Genomic DNA, 14,289 nt, shown 5'->3' on the forward strand with positions numbered 1-14,289 from the left:
GTATTCTTAAAGCAATTGAAAAGATAGGGAAAGATAAATTATTGGACACAATAAAATTAAGAATATTGAAAGGGTTTTGAATATTTAAATTATCCTTCTGAAAAATATCCCGGAAAGCACATAACTCGTCATATAGTTCTATTGCATTTACGTCTTTATTGTCGCAGTCCTTCAAAATTATCTTTAAATCGTCACCATTTTTTCGTAAATCTTCGTTATTAATTTGTAGTAGTCTATACAAGAAATTGAAATTATCATAATATGTTTTTAGTTGTTCAAAACGTTCTATTAACGAACACATTGCAACGTCTAGAAGTGTATAAAACACATTCACTCTACATTTATCTTCTGGCGATTGTGGCGTTTCGTCATGATGCTCGTAGTCCAATTATCGTGTCTTCTTTCGTCGTCGAACTTCCGTACCAGTCTTAAATTCTTGTTCTCCATCCACCTCTTCACTCAGTTCTTTTGCCGTTTTTAGAACTTCTTTAAAATTTGTATCTGATCGATACTCTTCTAAGAATATTTTTAAGTTTTCGATAGAATCTAAAGCAAGTGTAATGTTCATATTTTTGTCTTGAAGCATTTTACTCACAGGGTTTATTCTGTTAAGTAAATCATACCAAGTTATAAGAGAGCAAATAAATTTGTAGTCCTTTATTTTAGCACATAATGTTTGTGCTTCCTGCTGAGTTTCTTTATTAAAATTTTCAATATTTAAAATTTCAAAAAGTGCATCATAAATTTCTCCTAACTGATATCGTAGAAGGCGGATTGCATTAATTTTACTTTCCCATCAGGTTTCTGAGCTGTTTCAATGTTAATTTTTTTACGAACTTTAAAAGGATTGCCCAACGTTTGTAAGAGAATGAAAAGAAATTTTATATTTCTTGAATAATTGCAAAGAAACTAATTGTATCTGCATTCACTTTGGCTGCCTCGTTAATGATTAAATTTAGAGTATGAGCAGCACATGGCACGTAAAATGCTCGAGGATTTTTGTTCAAAAGCAAATTTTGGAGGCCGTATTTTTCCCCTTTCATATTTTCCCCATTGTCATACCCTTGACCTCACATGTCTTCAATGGGGATGTTCCATTTTGCCAGTTATTCCATTACTGTTGTACATAAACCACATCCTCTGGAATCTGATGTATCTGCAAAACCTAAAACGTTTTCTCTGATATTGACAATTCCATTGTCACAGGAAACAAAGCGAATAATAATGATCATTTCTTCTGTTTTACTTGCATCAGGTGTGCGGTCTAAAATTATGGAATAATATTTAGATTTTCGAAATGATAATAAAATTGTATCCCTGATTGCGTTACTTAAAGTTTCCAATATTTCATTTTGACTGTCTTTACTCAAATAGTATACCCTATTGTTTCGTTGTAGGGCCCTTTCAACATAACGGGATCAAACTTCGCAAACAGTTCGACTAATTTTAAAAAATTGCCGTTATTCCTTTCATATAATTTATCAGATGATTCGCGAAAAGCTAAATTTCGACTACCAAGGAATTTTATAATTTTAATCAAGCGTTCTAAAACACTCGTCCAATGTTTCTTTTCCATTTCATGCATGCTTTGAGTCTGGAAATCAATAGTAGTTTTGTTTTTTTAAATTTTTATCAAGTTCCTTCCATTTTAAGAAATTTTTCATGTGAGTTAAACTAGAAAGTTGTATGTACATTTCTCCAATCGTTATAACCTTCTACAAGAGTCAGTAGGTGATTCAGTTGATTCAGTAGGTGAGACAAGTTTGGAACAAAAGCAAAAAGCAGAATTTAAAGTTTCGGAATAAATGAGCCATGTTCTTGGCACGAGCTCCCCGTTTTCCATTTTTCTATTATAATACGTGTCGCCAAATTTACGACCATATGTATCTCTGGGATATATTATATTTTTATTTTGAACAGGCCCCATTTCAATTAAACCAACTCGTAATTTTTCATCAATATTTCCCCATTCACCTGGATCTTCTAAATTTACAGACACTAACAATGTGTTAGTTTCGTGGTTAACTACAACTAAATCTTGTTGTAGTTGACTAAATCCTAACTATTTTTCACTTAAATAATTTTCAATTATCTTGTTCAATAGTTCCAATAGTACTTTCATGAAAACTGGATGATATGCACGGTTCTTCAACTTTGATTTCTGATGTATCGAGTTGGTTACAATCTGCATCAGAATATTTTAATATTTTAACACATTTATTAAGAGCCCCAGTTTGTTTCTTAATATCTGCTTCTTTCGCAGCATAACGCTTACGATTTTGTGCACCGAATAACCTTTTTTTTATTCTGTGCACAAATTTTTTTAAATTTTTGATTCCATTTCTATTTTATACCCACAAGAAATTATTACACAACACAACACAGAGACGAAATAATAGTCGGCACTGCGCTACTGTCAGTAGCCTACTGAGATGCGTACCATATGACTGGTTAACTAGCAACAAATGTTTTGTACGAAAATTTGTTTCTGCGCATATAAACCGTTCACCGTTTCACTTTAGCTAGATTGCAGTAGACACAACATTCTGCAGGCAAGCATTTAGCCTGCTCTAGCTGCAAAATTGTAAACAGCCGGCTGATCAAAGAGGCGGCAATATACTTTTTTTTTTTTTTATTCGGTGTATCCTGCCTTATTTATTTTAATATTGATCATTCTAAGAATTTTTTGTTTTTATGAGAAAAATTTTGTTTCTTAAAAAATTAACTTATGAACCGTTCCCTGGCAGCGGCCTCCCCCATCGTAGCAGCGCCTGCATGCCCGCTTCCGCCGGCCCTGCACACACACACACAATCTTCAGATGATTGTTAAATTGATGATTTGCACAGTATTTTAGTGATTTTTTTTCGTTAACAGCCATTAATAATAAATAGCAGTACAATATTAGTATTCAGTACATTTACAAAATGTCTGTCCTTCTCTTTCGTTTGACAAAACCCTCAGAGTACAAATAATGAAGATTTGTACTTTTGTTAGCATTAATGAATGTTATCTCTTTTTGGTCTTCTTAATTTGTTTGAGTATCTATAACTTTTTTTTTTTATTATAGCTAGGAAATTTCAAGTTTAGTTCGGTAATGACCGACAATCTCTTTTTTGGTCATGGAACATAATATAATGTTTTTTTTTTTTAATTATTTCCTTTATATGATTTGCTTACATAAGTCGATAACTATATGATAGCCGGGTTAATCACTCATAGATAACATTGTGTGTGTGTGTGTGTGTGTGTGTGTGTGTGTGTGTGTGTGTGTGTGTGTGTGTGTGTCCGAATGTTCAAGAATCGGCATGAGTTTTTTTTACAAAACTTATCCTGAAGTAAATGGGAGAAGTCTTCAGTCAGAATGTTGATAAATAAGTTTTAACTGCACACACACACACACATGCGCGCGCGTTTAGATTTTTATATATACATGTATAGTGTTAATATATGTATATAAAAATCTACATGTAAATATGAAAATTGATACAAAAATATAACTAGAAATGTTAATCAGTACTTATAAGCTACGTGTAATATAAGCATTGTATGCAATGGAGCATGTAGGAATAAATTACCTCCTGGTAGGGTTACTATTGGGAGGAAAGCACACACACACACACACACACACACAGGCTACTTTAAATTTCAACATTGGGAACGAGATGGTAATCTGTACGTGTCTGGTGTTCCATTGGGCGCAATAAGCGACTATTCTAAGTTCTTGTTAACTTAATCTGTCAGAAATGCTTCGTTATCCTAACTGATCATCCTAACTAAGCATCTACTAAAAGACAGCGCAAACAATAATGCATGCTATGCTTCTAATGCATCGTTCCTTATTTTGTTAGAATAATAATATTTCCATTGTCATCTCTAGGTTGTAGACGTCGGAGGAGCAATCACATTGCACATGTTCTCTGGGTTCTTTGGCTTAGCAATATCTTTTGTATTGAACAAAAAAGGCTCTCGAAATCATCCTAATGAAGCACCGAATTATAATTCAAATGTGCTCTCTCTAGCAGGCGAGTGAAAACAATATTTATCATGATCAAGTTGCGTTCAACATTGTAATATTTCATTGATTTATTTTTCCTGTTAAAGCCGAAATAATCAGTTTAATATTCTATTATAGGAACGATCTTTCTTTGGGTATTTTGGCCAAGCTTTGAATCTTCGTTTGCTACTGGAGTGGCTCAACATCGTAGTATTGTGAATAATTATCTTGCACTATGTTCTAGCTGCGCAGTTGCTTTTGCAATGTCAGCGCTACTTGGCAAAGATGGAAAATTCAGCATGGTAAGTGTTCGTCTGTCACACTCTAAACACTTCTGTTACAAAACGAACATGGAATTTACATACTTACAAAGCGAAACTTGAAATTCACAAATATAGCAATTCCAGGTGGATCTTTCCCCTGTTATTTTGTTGTTAAGTCTAATAATATGGACGTGGGCTGACCATCATAATTATCAGTTCAGTCATGACACTGCAGAAATAAAGTCAGTTGCTACAAGATCAACATGCACTGTGTCGAGGGTAATGGTTGACTGAACACACAGTATAGCATTTCTTTTTTTTTTTTAAAGCTTGAGTCTGTACTTTATGAACAAACTCGCTACAGTAGATAGCATCTCCAATATTCTCACCAAATCAGATAATTTCCCGATAAATTTTATGCAGAACATGTAATAGAAAGAAGGTATACAATGACAATCTTCACACCTTATTGTGTGCACAGGAAAGGGACCATAGCATAAGTATTAATAAGATTTGAGTTGTCACCAATGAACACACACACACAAGAGAATTAAAAACGAATTCACAATAAGTAAGTCGACTATTTGTAGTCTCGTGATGGATGCTTGATGGAAAATACGATTCGCTAACCCTTTAACTTAAACAATAATCGCCGTGGGAATGTGCAAACAGACGAGAGAGCACCTCTTTTTTTTTTTTTTATTACACACAGCACTAACGATGCCTCTGATTTCCCTTCAACATAGCTTGCTAAACTTGTTGGATTCTTGAAAACGAATTTATATAAGGTCTGTAAGGATCTTGGAAGGACTCCCATTAGTCGAAACCATCGCATCTAAAACTTTATTTGCTATACACCCTCTGTCCAAAAAGAAACTGAACTTTTCGAAAATAGGAGAAACTAGTGGCGCCACCTCTTTTATCTTTTTGTTGTCGTAAGCGACAACCTTCATTACTGTTATGTCAACTGTTTATGACATTTGTTTCATTAGAAGCCGAGTATAGTGCCAACAGTAACAGTATGTTTTGACCAACGGTCGGTCGTCACGATATTCCTGCCGTCCGCAAAGAATTCTCGCTATCAATCGCTTCAAAACTTCGAGATAAAACTCACCACTGACCGTTTGGCCAGGGGGAAGGAATTCTTTCTGGATAATGCCCTTGGAATCGTAGAAACAAATCAGCATTGTCTTTACTTTTGACTTCTCCAAGCGACTTTTTTGGATGCCCCTTCTTCTGGTGGTCTCCACCCAGCACTCTTGCGCTTTGCTTCGGGCTCATACTTAAAACATCGCGTTTCGTCACCAGTAACGATCGTTTCAAGGAAGTTTGAGTCCTTACGAGCGGTTTTATTGAGGTCTTTGCAGTGTTCAATTCGATACATTTTTTGGTCGTAGGTCAACTTGTGGGGAACAAATCGCAAATTCAATTTACGAAGGCCCAAACTCTCGATCAAAATCTTTTGTACATTTGCTTTTGGAATCCCCAGTTCATCTTAAATCAATCTCACGGACTATTTCGGGTTTTCTTTGATGAAATCACGCACTTTTTGGATGTTAACTTCGGTCAGTCCAGTTTTTGGACGGTTCGACTTTTCGTTGTCCTCCAGCGTCTCACGACCACTTTGAATTCGCTTAAATCACTTGTAAACTTGAGTACGGGATAAGCATTCATCACCTTATGCTTTTTGAAGCATTTGATGCGTTTCGGTAAAACGTTTACCAAGTTTAACACAAAATTCAATCGCAGCTCTCTGTTTGGAACTCATTTTCCGACCGTTCGTCAAAACACACTGTCACTCTCGGCACTATAACTCGGCTTCTAATGATCATAAACAGTTGAAACAATACTAATGAAGGTTGTCCCTTTCGACAACAGAAAGATACAACAGGTGGCGCCACTAGTTTCTTCTATTTTCGAAAAATTTGGTTTCTTTTTAGACAGAGGATGTACAGTAATTATACGTATATACATTGAAACATTCTTGACCTCTAAAAGTAGAATGAATTCATGGAGGGAATATTTGTTGCTACAATTATTATGTTTAAAAAGATCAAATCTATATTTTAATGCCAAGTATATCGGGCTTCACCAAGTTTCTTTTTTCATTAGGTTCATATCCAAAATGCTACTCTGGCTGGAGGAGTAGCCATCGGGGCAATCACTCACCTTATGGTCCAACCATATGGATGCGTTCTCATCGGAGGATTGGCAGCTTGTTTATCCACGTTGAGTTTCGACTACCTCACAGTAAGCTTATTGATAAACGGGTCAGCAGAAAATAATTTAAAATTTGCATCTACTTCATTTATCAATCATTCATATTAATACAGAGATAATAATAAAATCTATATTTTAGATCAAACTCTTCAACAAAATTACAAATAATAATAACAATATTCAAAACAATTCGTTAATATTATTAAGGACTTTTTCTTATTTTCTCCTCTAGCCTTTCCTCAATAAACGTTGTCACATGTATGATACGTGTGGTGTTAGCAGCCTTCATGTAGTTCCAGGTATTCTGTCAGGACTTGCAAGTATCCTAATGGCTTGGATGGCAAATGAAAATGATTACGGATACGTGTGAGTATGATGTGATTATTATGAAATAGGTTGAATCAAGCTAGAGATGTAATAAGGAATATATTGATTGATTTGTCAGGAAAATATGGATTAAAATAACCTTTAAATGAAAGAAAAACTTAAGTTTTTTTTTAAAAAATAGCCTTTCATGAAAAAAAAAACGTTTTATTTTAAGTAATCTTTAAATCCAAACAGTTGTAACCCTGATAAAAGTTTTAGTGATCTGTAACAGTTTTTTAATCCTGTGATCCACATGCGGCCCAGTGAACTATTTTGTTTGAGTTGTATATGCATATCATCTCTTCCCATAAATAACTGTTCGAAGTGGAAAATATATGAGAAGCGTAATATAATATAACATAATATAAAAAAAATCATCTAACGCCTTTTTATTCTGTATATAGGAGTAGGCGAGGCCGTGTTTAGCCCTATCTAACTTTCGGAGACTGAGTGGGCAGTTGAATCTTCACTGGTACCCAATCAGATATAGCTACCCAAGGCTATCACTAATTAAGCGGCACGCAGCGAAGAGAACCAGCTCAGCAAGTGCCGCCATCTAGTGGTCCCTAACCCTAACACTTGTATTTAATATCTGAAATAATGTGGGTTCTACGGTTGATTTTCTTGAGTTTACGGGACGAAAAAGCCGAGTTTCCGCAAGAAAAAACCTGCATGCCCATGCCAGAGATCGACTAACTCGGGAACCGCTCAAAAAAGGTTTAGAAAAATTTCTTCTAGTCGCCAACTAGATTCGAAAAGAAGACTGCTTGGTTTCGTGCGGTCAAGTGCCGTGTTGTGCAACCACCACATCCACTGAGGTACACAGGATCTTAATAATATAATATAATATGCCTATTCGAATCTATAAAGAGGTATATTATATATACCTCTTCTTACATCTACTTTAATCTAATAGCTGTATCTTTTATAAACATAATATTAAAAAAATAAAATGCCGTATGCGTAGAACATATTTTATTAACGCTTTTATGAATTATTATAAATGTTTTAAGGAATAATATTTCATTAAATTTTAATATTTATTTTATATTCGCTATTAAGTCCGATTTCTATGAATTTCAATATTACTCGAGAAATAAATTGTGGCGCCATCTTGCGTCTATTGCCGTAATTAGTTCTTCAGTTTCATCCTGCGAAGAAACTAAAAGCGAATTTTGATTCAAAAAAAAAAAGAAAAAGAAAAACCTTTAGAATTAGTATTAATATACTATATAAATATTCACCACCTACTCTAACAATGCATTGCACTCATTCAGTGCAAAATCTTTTTATATACATTATCCTTATATAACTTGTAAGGATTATTTTGTCGCATATCAGTCTATGGCCTGTGCGATTATCTCTATATCCATCTGATAGATTTCACTCGCTAAAGAATTTCTCTGTCTGTCTGATGGGCTTCCCTCATTTAGATGTCTGTAACTTTCTATCAGAAAAGATTTTTTTTCAGATTTTTAATGAAAATGAGAGCAAAAGCCAACTCATTCTGCTTATTATTATTATTTGTGATTTTAAGTCGATAAAAGTTATAACTAATTTAAAACCATTTTCCATTTTGTTAACAACTTAACGTGCATTGTATAAAATATATATCACTGCAATGTGGCTTTCAACTTGAACTTCATGAAACTTGAACACACGCACACACACACGTGCACGCGCGAAAGCGTGAATATGAGTCATTTCTGAACCATGTTTTCATGTTCCCTAATTATACCTCTTGGTTACCAGGTCGGTATGCAAGCATGTGCTTAGAACTACATTGTCATCCTCATAGAAAACCGTGCTAGTTGAACTGATGACAGGGATGTCACCAATATAGATGGAGAAAGTAAGGAAGACAATAAAATTTAAAAAAAAAACTGTAAAACGCCTGATGTTATTCTACTTATTCACGATCTAATACTGGTAGTTTTAATCTGTAGTTTACGGTCATTCAGATAGGACTTGATAACTTATATTAAGCTGAGAAGGAAATTAAGTGTGATGAGTTTTCTGATGAATGTTCTTACATAAAAAAATATAAATAAATTACAGTTTTTAAAATTTAACGTTATACTTTTTTTTCCAGTTTTTTTTTTCATATATCGCTAAATACTATTTTAAAAGTATTGGAACTCTGCTATATCAGAGAAATCTAAATAGCGCAACAGCATCTGTCTCCTTTTGGACCTGATCATACTGTCTCCTTTCTCTATACAAGTCTCAGATAAATGAATCAGGAATTATGGGCATTATTCTTTCAACAAGAGTACTTCGTGTTCCATTATTGGGTACATCCGAATTCTGGTTCATTCCAAAGGTTGAGAGTCAAGTTTTACATATACCTTTCTTTAAATTATACAGCCAATATACATGCAGTAGACAAATTGCTTTCTTCAGGCATCTGCCACTCCAATCCCTCGCGTATTCGATCGTAAAAAAGAGTACTTTGATTCAGCGCTACATATCACTAACATCCAAGAGCCGTGGACCAGTCTCGATTTGTTTACACCGCTTTAGTCCCCGCTTTTGATTACAATTGCTGTACAGGCAGCTTGTACAGCTGCCTAGACACTAGTGAGATTTTACTTGGTGTTAATTTCTTGGGACATCTTGTGGGTTTATTGGTCAAGGTCGCTCTCTTATATTTCTATAATGCAATTGATGTTTCCTGCTAGGATGGAAAGCATTTGGAAAATTACATTCAAAATTCAAAAGCCAACTACCATTTTAATTGAAAAGAAAAGTTTTTAACCAATGTATTCTTCCTATATTGACAAATGGCTATGAAACATGGACACTAAATGCAAAGGTAATTCATAAATTAAGAACGACACAATTTAATAATGGAAAGAAGTATGCTTGGTATCACAAGACTGGATCACAAAAGGAATACTTGGATAAGAATCAAACCAAAGTCTCTGATATCATAGGAAGAGTGAAATATCTCGAAGATAAGATCAACAATGGATAAAAGAAGTGCTGCATTGGATTCTAAGAGAGGATAAAACAACCACAGGCCGTCCTAAATCACTGTGCATTGATGATATTGTCAGATTTGCTGGAGTGGCATGGGAAAGGAAAGCCATGGATAGACAGTTCTGGAGTAATCTCTCTGTAGTATATATACGTGTGTGTGTGTTGGGGGGGGGTATTAGCAATATAGGCTACATTGTGACGACAAGAATACACACATCATAATTTTATTTTATTTCAAGAGTGTTTCAAATAGGATAAACTATAACAACTAAGTGTTGTGTTGCAGTTAGTTCTTCGATAAATAGAAAAATGATCTTATTAAAATATTATTAGATTAACTAATATAGAAGTGAAAATGTGTTCAAAGGAGTTTGATTTTCTTTTTTAGCCTTTATGAAATTTATCCTTCAAGGGCACCAATGGCCAACACTACCGAATTTCAAGAGATTTATTCCAAGCTGCCAACTGTAAAACCAGGTGTAGGTAGGAATTCATCCAACCAGGCTCTGTACCAGTTAATTGGAATGGGAATATCTACAGCCATGGCTCTTGGCGGTGGCCTCGCTACAGGTAATTTTTTTTCACCTCTTTTTTTTTTACTTGTTTTGCATTTACTAAGAATTATCCTTAAAATCAATGTACCATTAAAAACAAATAAATTTAGAAATAGTGAAAAAAACTGTATATGTGCAGTATTATGAGGGTTGCTTGTACATAAATTGTTAAAGATGGCTACTGTAAAACAAACTATTGTTATCATTTTTTGGATATCTTAAAAGAAAGTTTCGAAAATTTATAAAATTTTTTATTTAGGTTAGAATAATAACCTATGGGTAATAATATATCCTGTGGGATACAAGAAACGTTAAAAAACACCATTAATATATATAATTAAACAATAAAACTGGAATTATATACTAAATATCATAGAAGTAAGTTTATTATATTGTAGTATGCGAAGAATTAATAACTTATATTAAACTTTAAAATTCCAATTGATAATTACTTAAAAAAAACACGTGATATATTACAAAGAACAAAAAGGATTGAACGAATTGGAATACTTTATGTTGAATCACCACAAACTCAATTTTAATTTGGGGTTTATATACCTTCTAGGTTTAATTGTGTCTCTTCCTGGTTGCAACCCACCACCGGTCGAGAAATATTACGACGACAGTGCATTCTGGATTCTTCCCAAAGAAGAGGATCTCAAGGAAAAACTGCCCTCAAGCATCGATTCCCACCATACGAAGTTTTAATCCTTGCATTTATTAAACCAAACATTATGAATCATTCCTGGAAGACTGGAGTCATCGATCCCTATAAATATCTTTTGTTATGACCAGCACATTTTAGTTTTCCAGTGACTAAAGTGATGAGAAAAATTGGTCAAAGTAACTTAATCATTTCAGAACGAACTGTTATAAAAAGACGCACCCCTGTGACAGATAATGGAAGCATATTTCACAAACATGAACAACCAAACGATCTTTTCAATTGATTAAATATGACTAAAAGTATTCGTAACATCGGACATCATGTAAGTCACGTGATATGCAAATTTAAACAGAGGTAGTGGAATAGTTCTAACAATGGACTGATATAAATGATACAGAAGCCATCAAAAATGCGTGTGCGAAACTTAACTTTAACGGTGATATGCTGCAAGCCAAAAAGGGAAATATGCCACTTTACAAACATGTAGGTTTACCCCAGTTCTTTGTGTTTTGGTACTTTTCTAAAACAGTGCATTTTAATAACTATGTCAGAGATGAAATTATCGTCCATGTTTTAACTGATTTTTGATATTTTTGAAAGAAGAATTTTAGGACACTTGTCTGTCTCTTTCTCCTCTCCCAGTTAATTTGAACTTCTATCTAGCTAAGTCTATTAACAGCGCCAGTCATATATCCACTATTACGTGTTATTTCTATCATCTGTAATATTATTTATTGTATGAAAGCGATGTCATTGCCAATATAGCAAGCCGCACAAGACAGGTAGAATTACTTTTTTAAAGCGGTCATAATTTTGAAAGGTTAAAATCAGATTGAGTCATTTCTGATTCTAGAGATGGAAATGGGTTTTGATTTTCAGCACTGTATAGATCATAATCATAATAGTAATAATAGTAGCTAACATAGTCAAGAATAGGAACTCATTTTGTACTTGAGGACATTTCCATTCTATTCATAACCGGGACACGAGATGAATGGGAACCTCTTTAGGGAATAGAGATTAAAAAAACAAAAAAACAGACAGATATAGTCGTAGTTTTAATTGCAGTCATTTTTATTTGCATCTGAGCAGGAATTTCATCAATGTAAATAACAAAAAACTAAGGATCAGTTGCATTTCATTTGTTCTTATGAAAATCCTCAGACCTTGAGGGAAATCCATTTTAAAGCTGATAAATAATGAATTTTACCAGGAGCGATTTATTATCATTATGCTTTCCCTACCATGCTTGTTCCTTTTTTTTTTAACTTTTCCTGTACTACGTTCATACGCATGACCGATTGTATTAGCCTTAAATAATTTGACTAACATTTTTTTTAAATACTTTCAGTGATGCTATTCATCCATTTAATTAAAACACTGAGTTATGCGTCTAACCTTGAGATGTAGACTTATGATATTGCTTCTCTCGTACGCATATTTTGACCGCTACCCATACACTACTACCATCCTTGTAGATCATTATGCAACCGCCTCTCCAAGCCATTTTTTCAGTATATCAAAATGACTTATCTGTAGTTCAACATATACTTCTGTAATATATATTTCTGTCAACATACGAGAGAAAATGCTTATCCGCTTCCTGGTTACTACAGCATGATCAGACCAAGATGACTTACAAAAATAATTAACCACAATATCCAGAGAGCTATCCTTTAAAAGTTATCCTAAAAGACTCTGCAACAAGATTCTCTTTTCGGATATACTACAAAGACAACGTGATGACACCCAATACATCAGCACTATAACTATTCCATTTTTGTCAGCAGTATTTCAAAAAAATTGGCTAACCTTCTAAAACCACACAATATTAGAGTAGCATTCGAGCCAGTCAATACTGTTTGGAAATTTTTAAGATCACCGAAAGACCCTCACCCATTCTACAAGTACTCTTGGAGTATATAATATACCTTGCTCCTGTGGTGTTAGTTACGTTGGTCAGACCTCTAGAAGCTTCGAAACGAGACAGAAAGAATATATGGGATATGTCAGAAACAACAGACAAGATATTTCAGGACATTCTTGCCGCTTTCCTCTACCAACCATCTTATTGAGTGGGATAAGAGTCATATTCCCTATATAGAAGAGAACTACCATTCCAGAACCTTCAAGGAAGCTGCTACGCTCGCCCGTTCAACAGGAAACCTAAATAACAATCAAGGTCTAATCCTACCAGAAATTTGGAAAGCTTTAATCAGATCACTAAACATCAAAGAAATGAAGTTTCACGCCAGTTACATTATGTCTCGTAACAAATTAATCATGTTCCCGAGACACGCGCATTATCTCGGATAATACTAATTTTGTATGAATTAGAACTGTCAGTTAAAACCTAGTCTGTTACCTTCATATAGCTTACCAATTGTATTCTCTGAAGATGCCGATAGCAAAAATCGGCGAAACATGTAGGACAATAAATTAAAAATCCACTTGAATAACATTCAAAAAAAGTGTTTTAGTTATTATCAATAAGCAAGTCCATTTAACCAGAAGAGCTGTTATTAAGAGACTAATATGCAGATGATCAGATTATATGAGAAGAGAATGAAGATGATCTTCAAAATCAGTTTACTAAATAAACCAAATAAGCCAACAATACAATTTAAAAATTTCATAAACGAAAACAAACATTATCCATTTAAAGGTCAGGATCATCTTAGATCAAAAGTAGTTATATAAAATAAAATAATAGAACAGATGACAGAGTTTAATATATATATATATTTTTTTTTATGTTAGGCCCATATACGAGAGGTTGGCTGGTCAACCTATAGTACTTTAGTATCGTATATGGGTGGGATGGGAAAGGAGAAGCCTGTATATTGTATACCTTTGGAAATACATCAGGGGAAAAACTGTTCCACACTACAGCAGTAGCAGGGATGAAGGAGGGGGGAAAATAAACTTGTTCTGCGGGTTTCAAGGTGTACTGTGCAGGGGCGGTGGCTGTACGTGTTCCAAAGGGCTTAGTACAGAGTGGGGGAATTATTCATCCTGTTTCGGATGAACATTTTCCATGGAAATATTTATAGAATATACAAATTGCAGAGACTAAAAGTCTATGTGAAAGGGGGGGGGGGGGAGTGAGTTGGTAAGAGATGGATCATTTATCAGTCTAATTGCTTTCCTCTGTATTGAGTCAAGCATTTTGAGGGAGCTTTTAGGAGCCCCCACTCCAAATGTGAGAGCAGTATTCGAGAGCTGGGTGGATTTGTGATTTG

The 14,289-nt window shown here is 34.3% G+C and overlaps 1 protein-coding gene across 3 annotated transcripts in view; it reads left to right on the forward strand.

The window, feature by feature from the left end:
* Positions 1 to 13,518, forward strand: part of LOC150094020 (ammonium transporter Rh type B-like) — a 37,463-nt gene extending 23,945 nt beyond the window's left edge. For all 3 annotated transcript variants that reach the window (XM_090412884.1, XM_090412887.1, XM_090412885.1), the window contains exons 4-9: positions 3,879 to 4,023; positions 4,134 to 4,297; positions 6,371 to 6,508; positions 6,711 to 6,844; positions 10,215 to 10,396; positions 10,946 to 13,518. In XM_090412884.1, the coding sequence (XP_090269010.1) occupies positions 3,879 to 4,023; positions 4,134 to 4,297; positions 6,371 to 6,508; positions 6,711 to 6,844; positions 10,215 to 10,396; positions 10,946 to 11,088 (906 nt within the window). In that variant the 3' untranslated portion in view covers positions 11,089 to 13,518. The remainder of the gene's footprint in view (positions 1 to 3,878; positions 4,024 to 4,133; positions 4,298 to 6,370; positions 6,509 to 6,710; positions 6,845 to 10,214; positions 10,397 to 10,945) is intronic.
* Positions 13,519 to 14,289: the final 771 nt, after the last annotated feature.

The sequence above is a fragment of the Typopeltis vanoorti genome, chromosome 23, assembly GCF_054136105.1.
Source record: "Typopeltis vanoorti isolate ZY-2024b chromosome 23, IOZ_Tvanoo_1.0, whole genome shotgun sequence".
Lineage (NCBI taxonomy): Eukaryota > Metazoa > Arthropoda > Arachnida > Uropygi > Thelyphonidae > Typopeltis > Typopeltis vanoorti.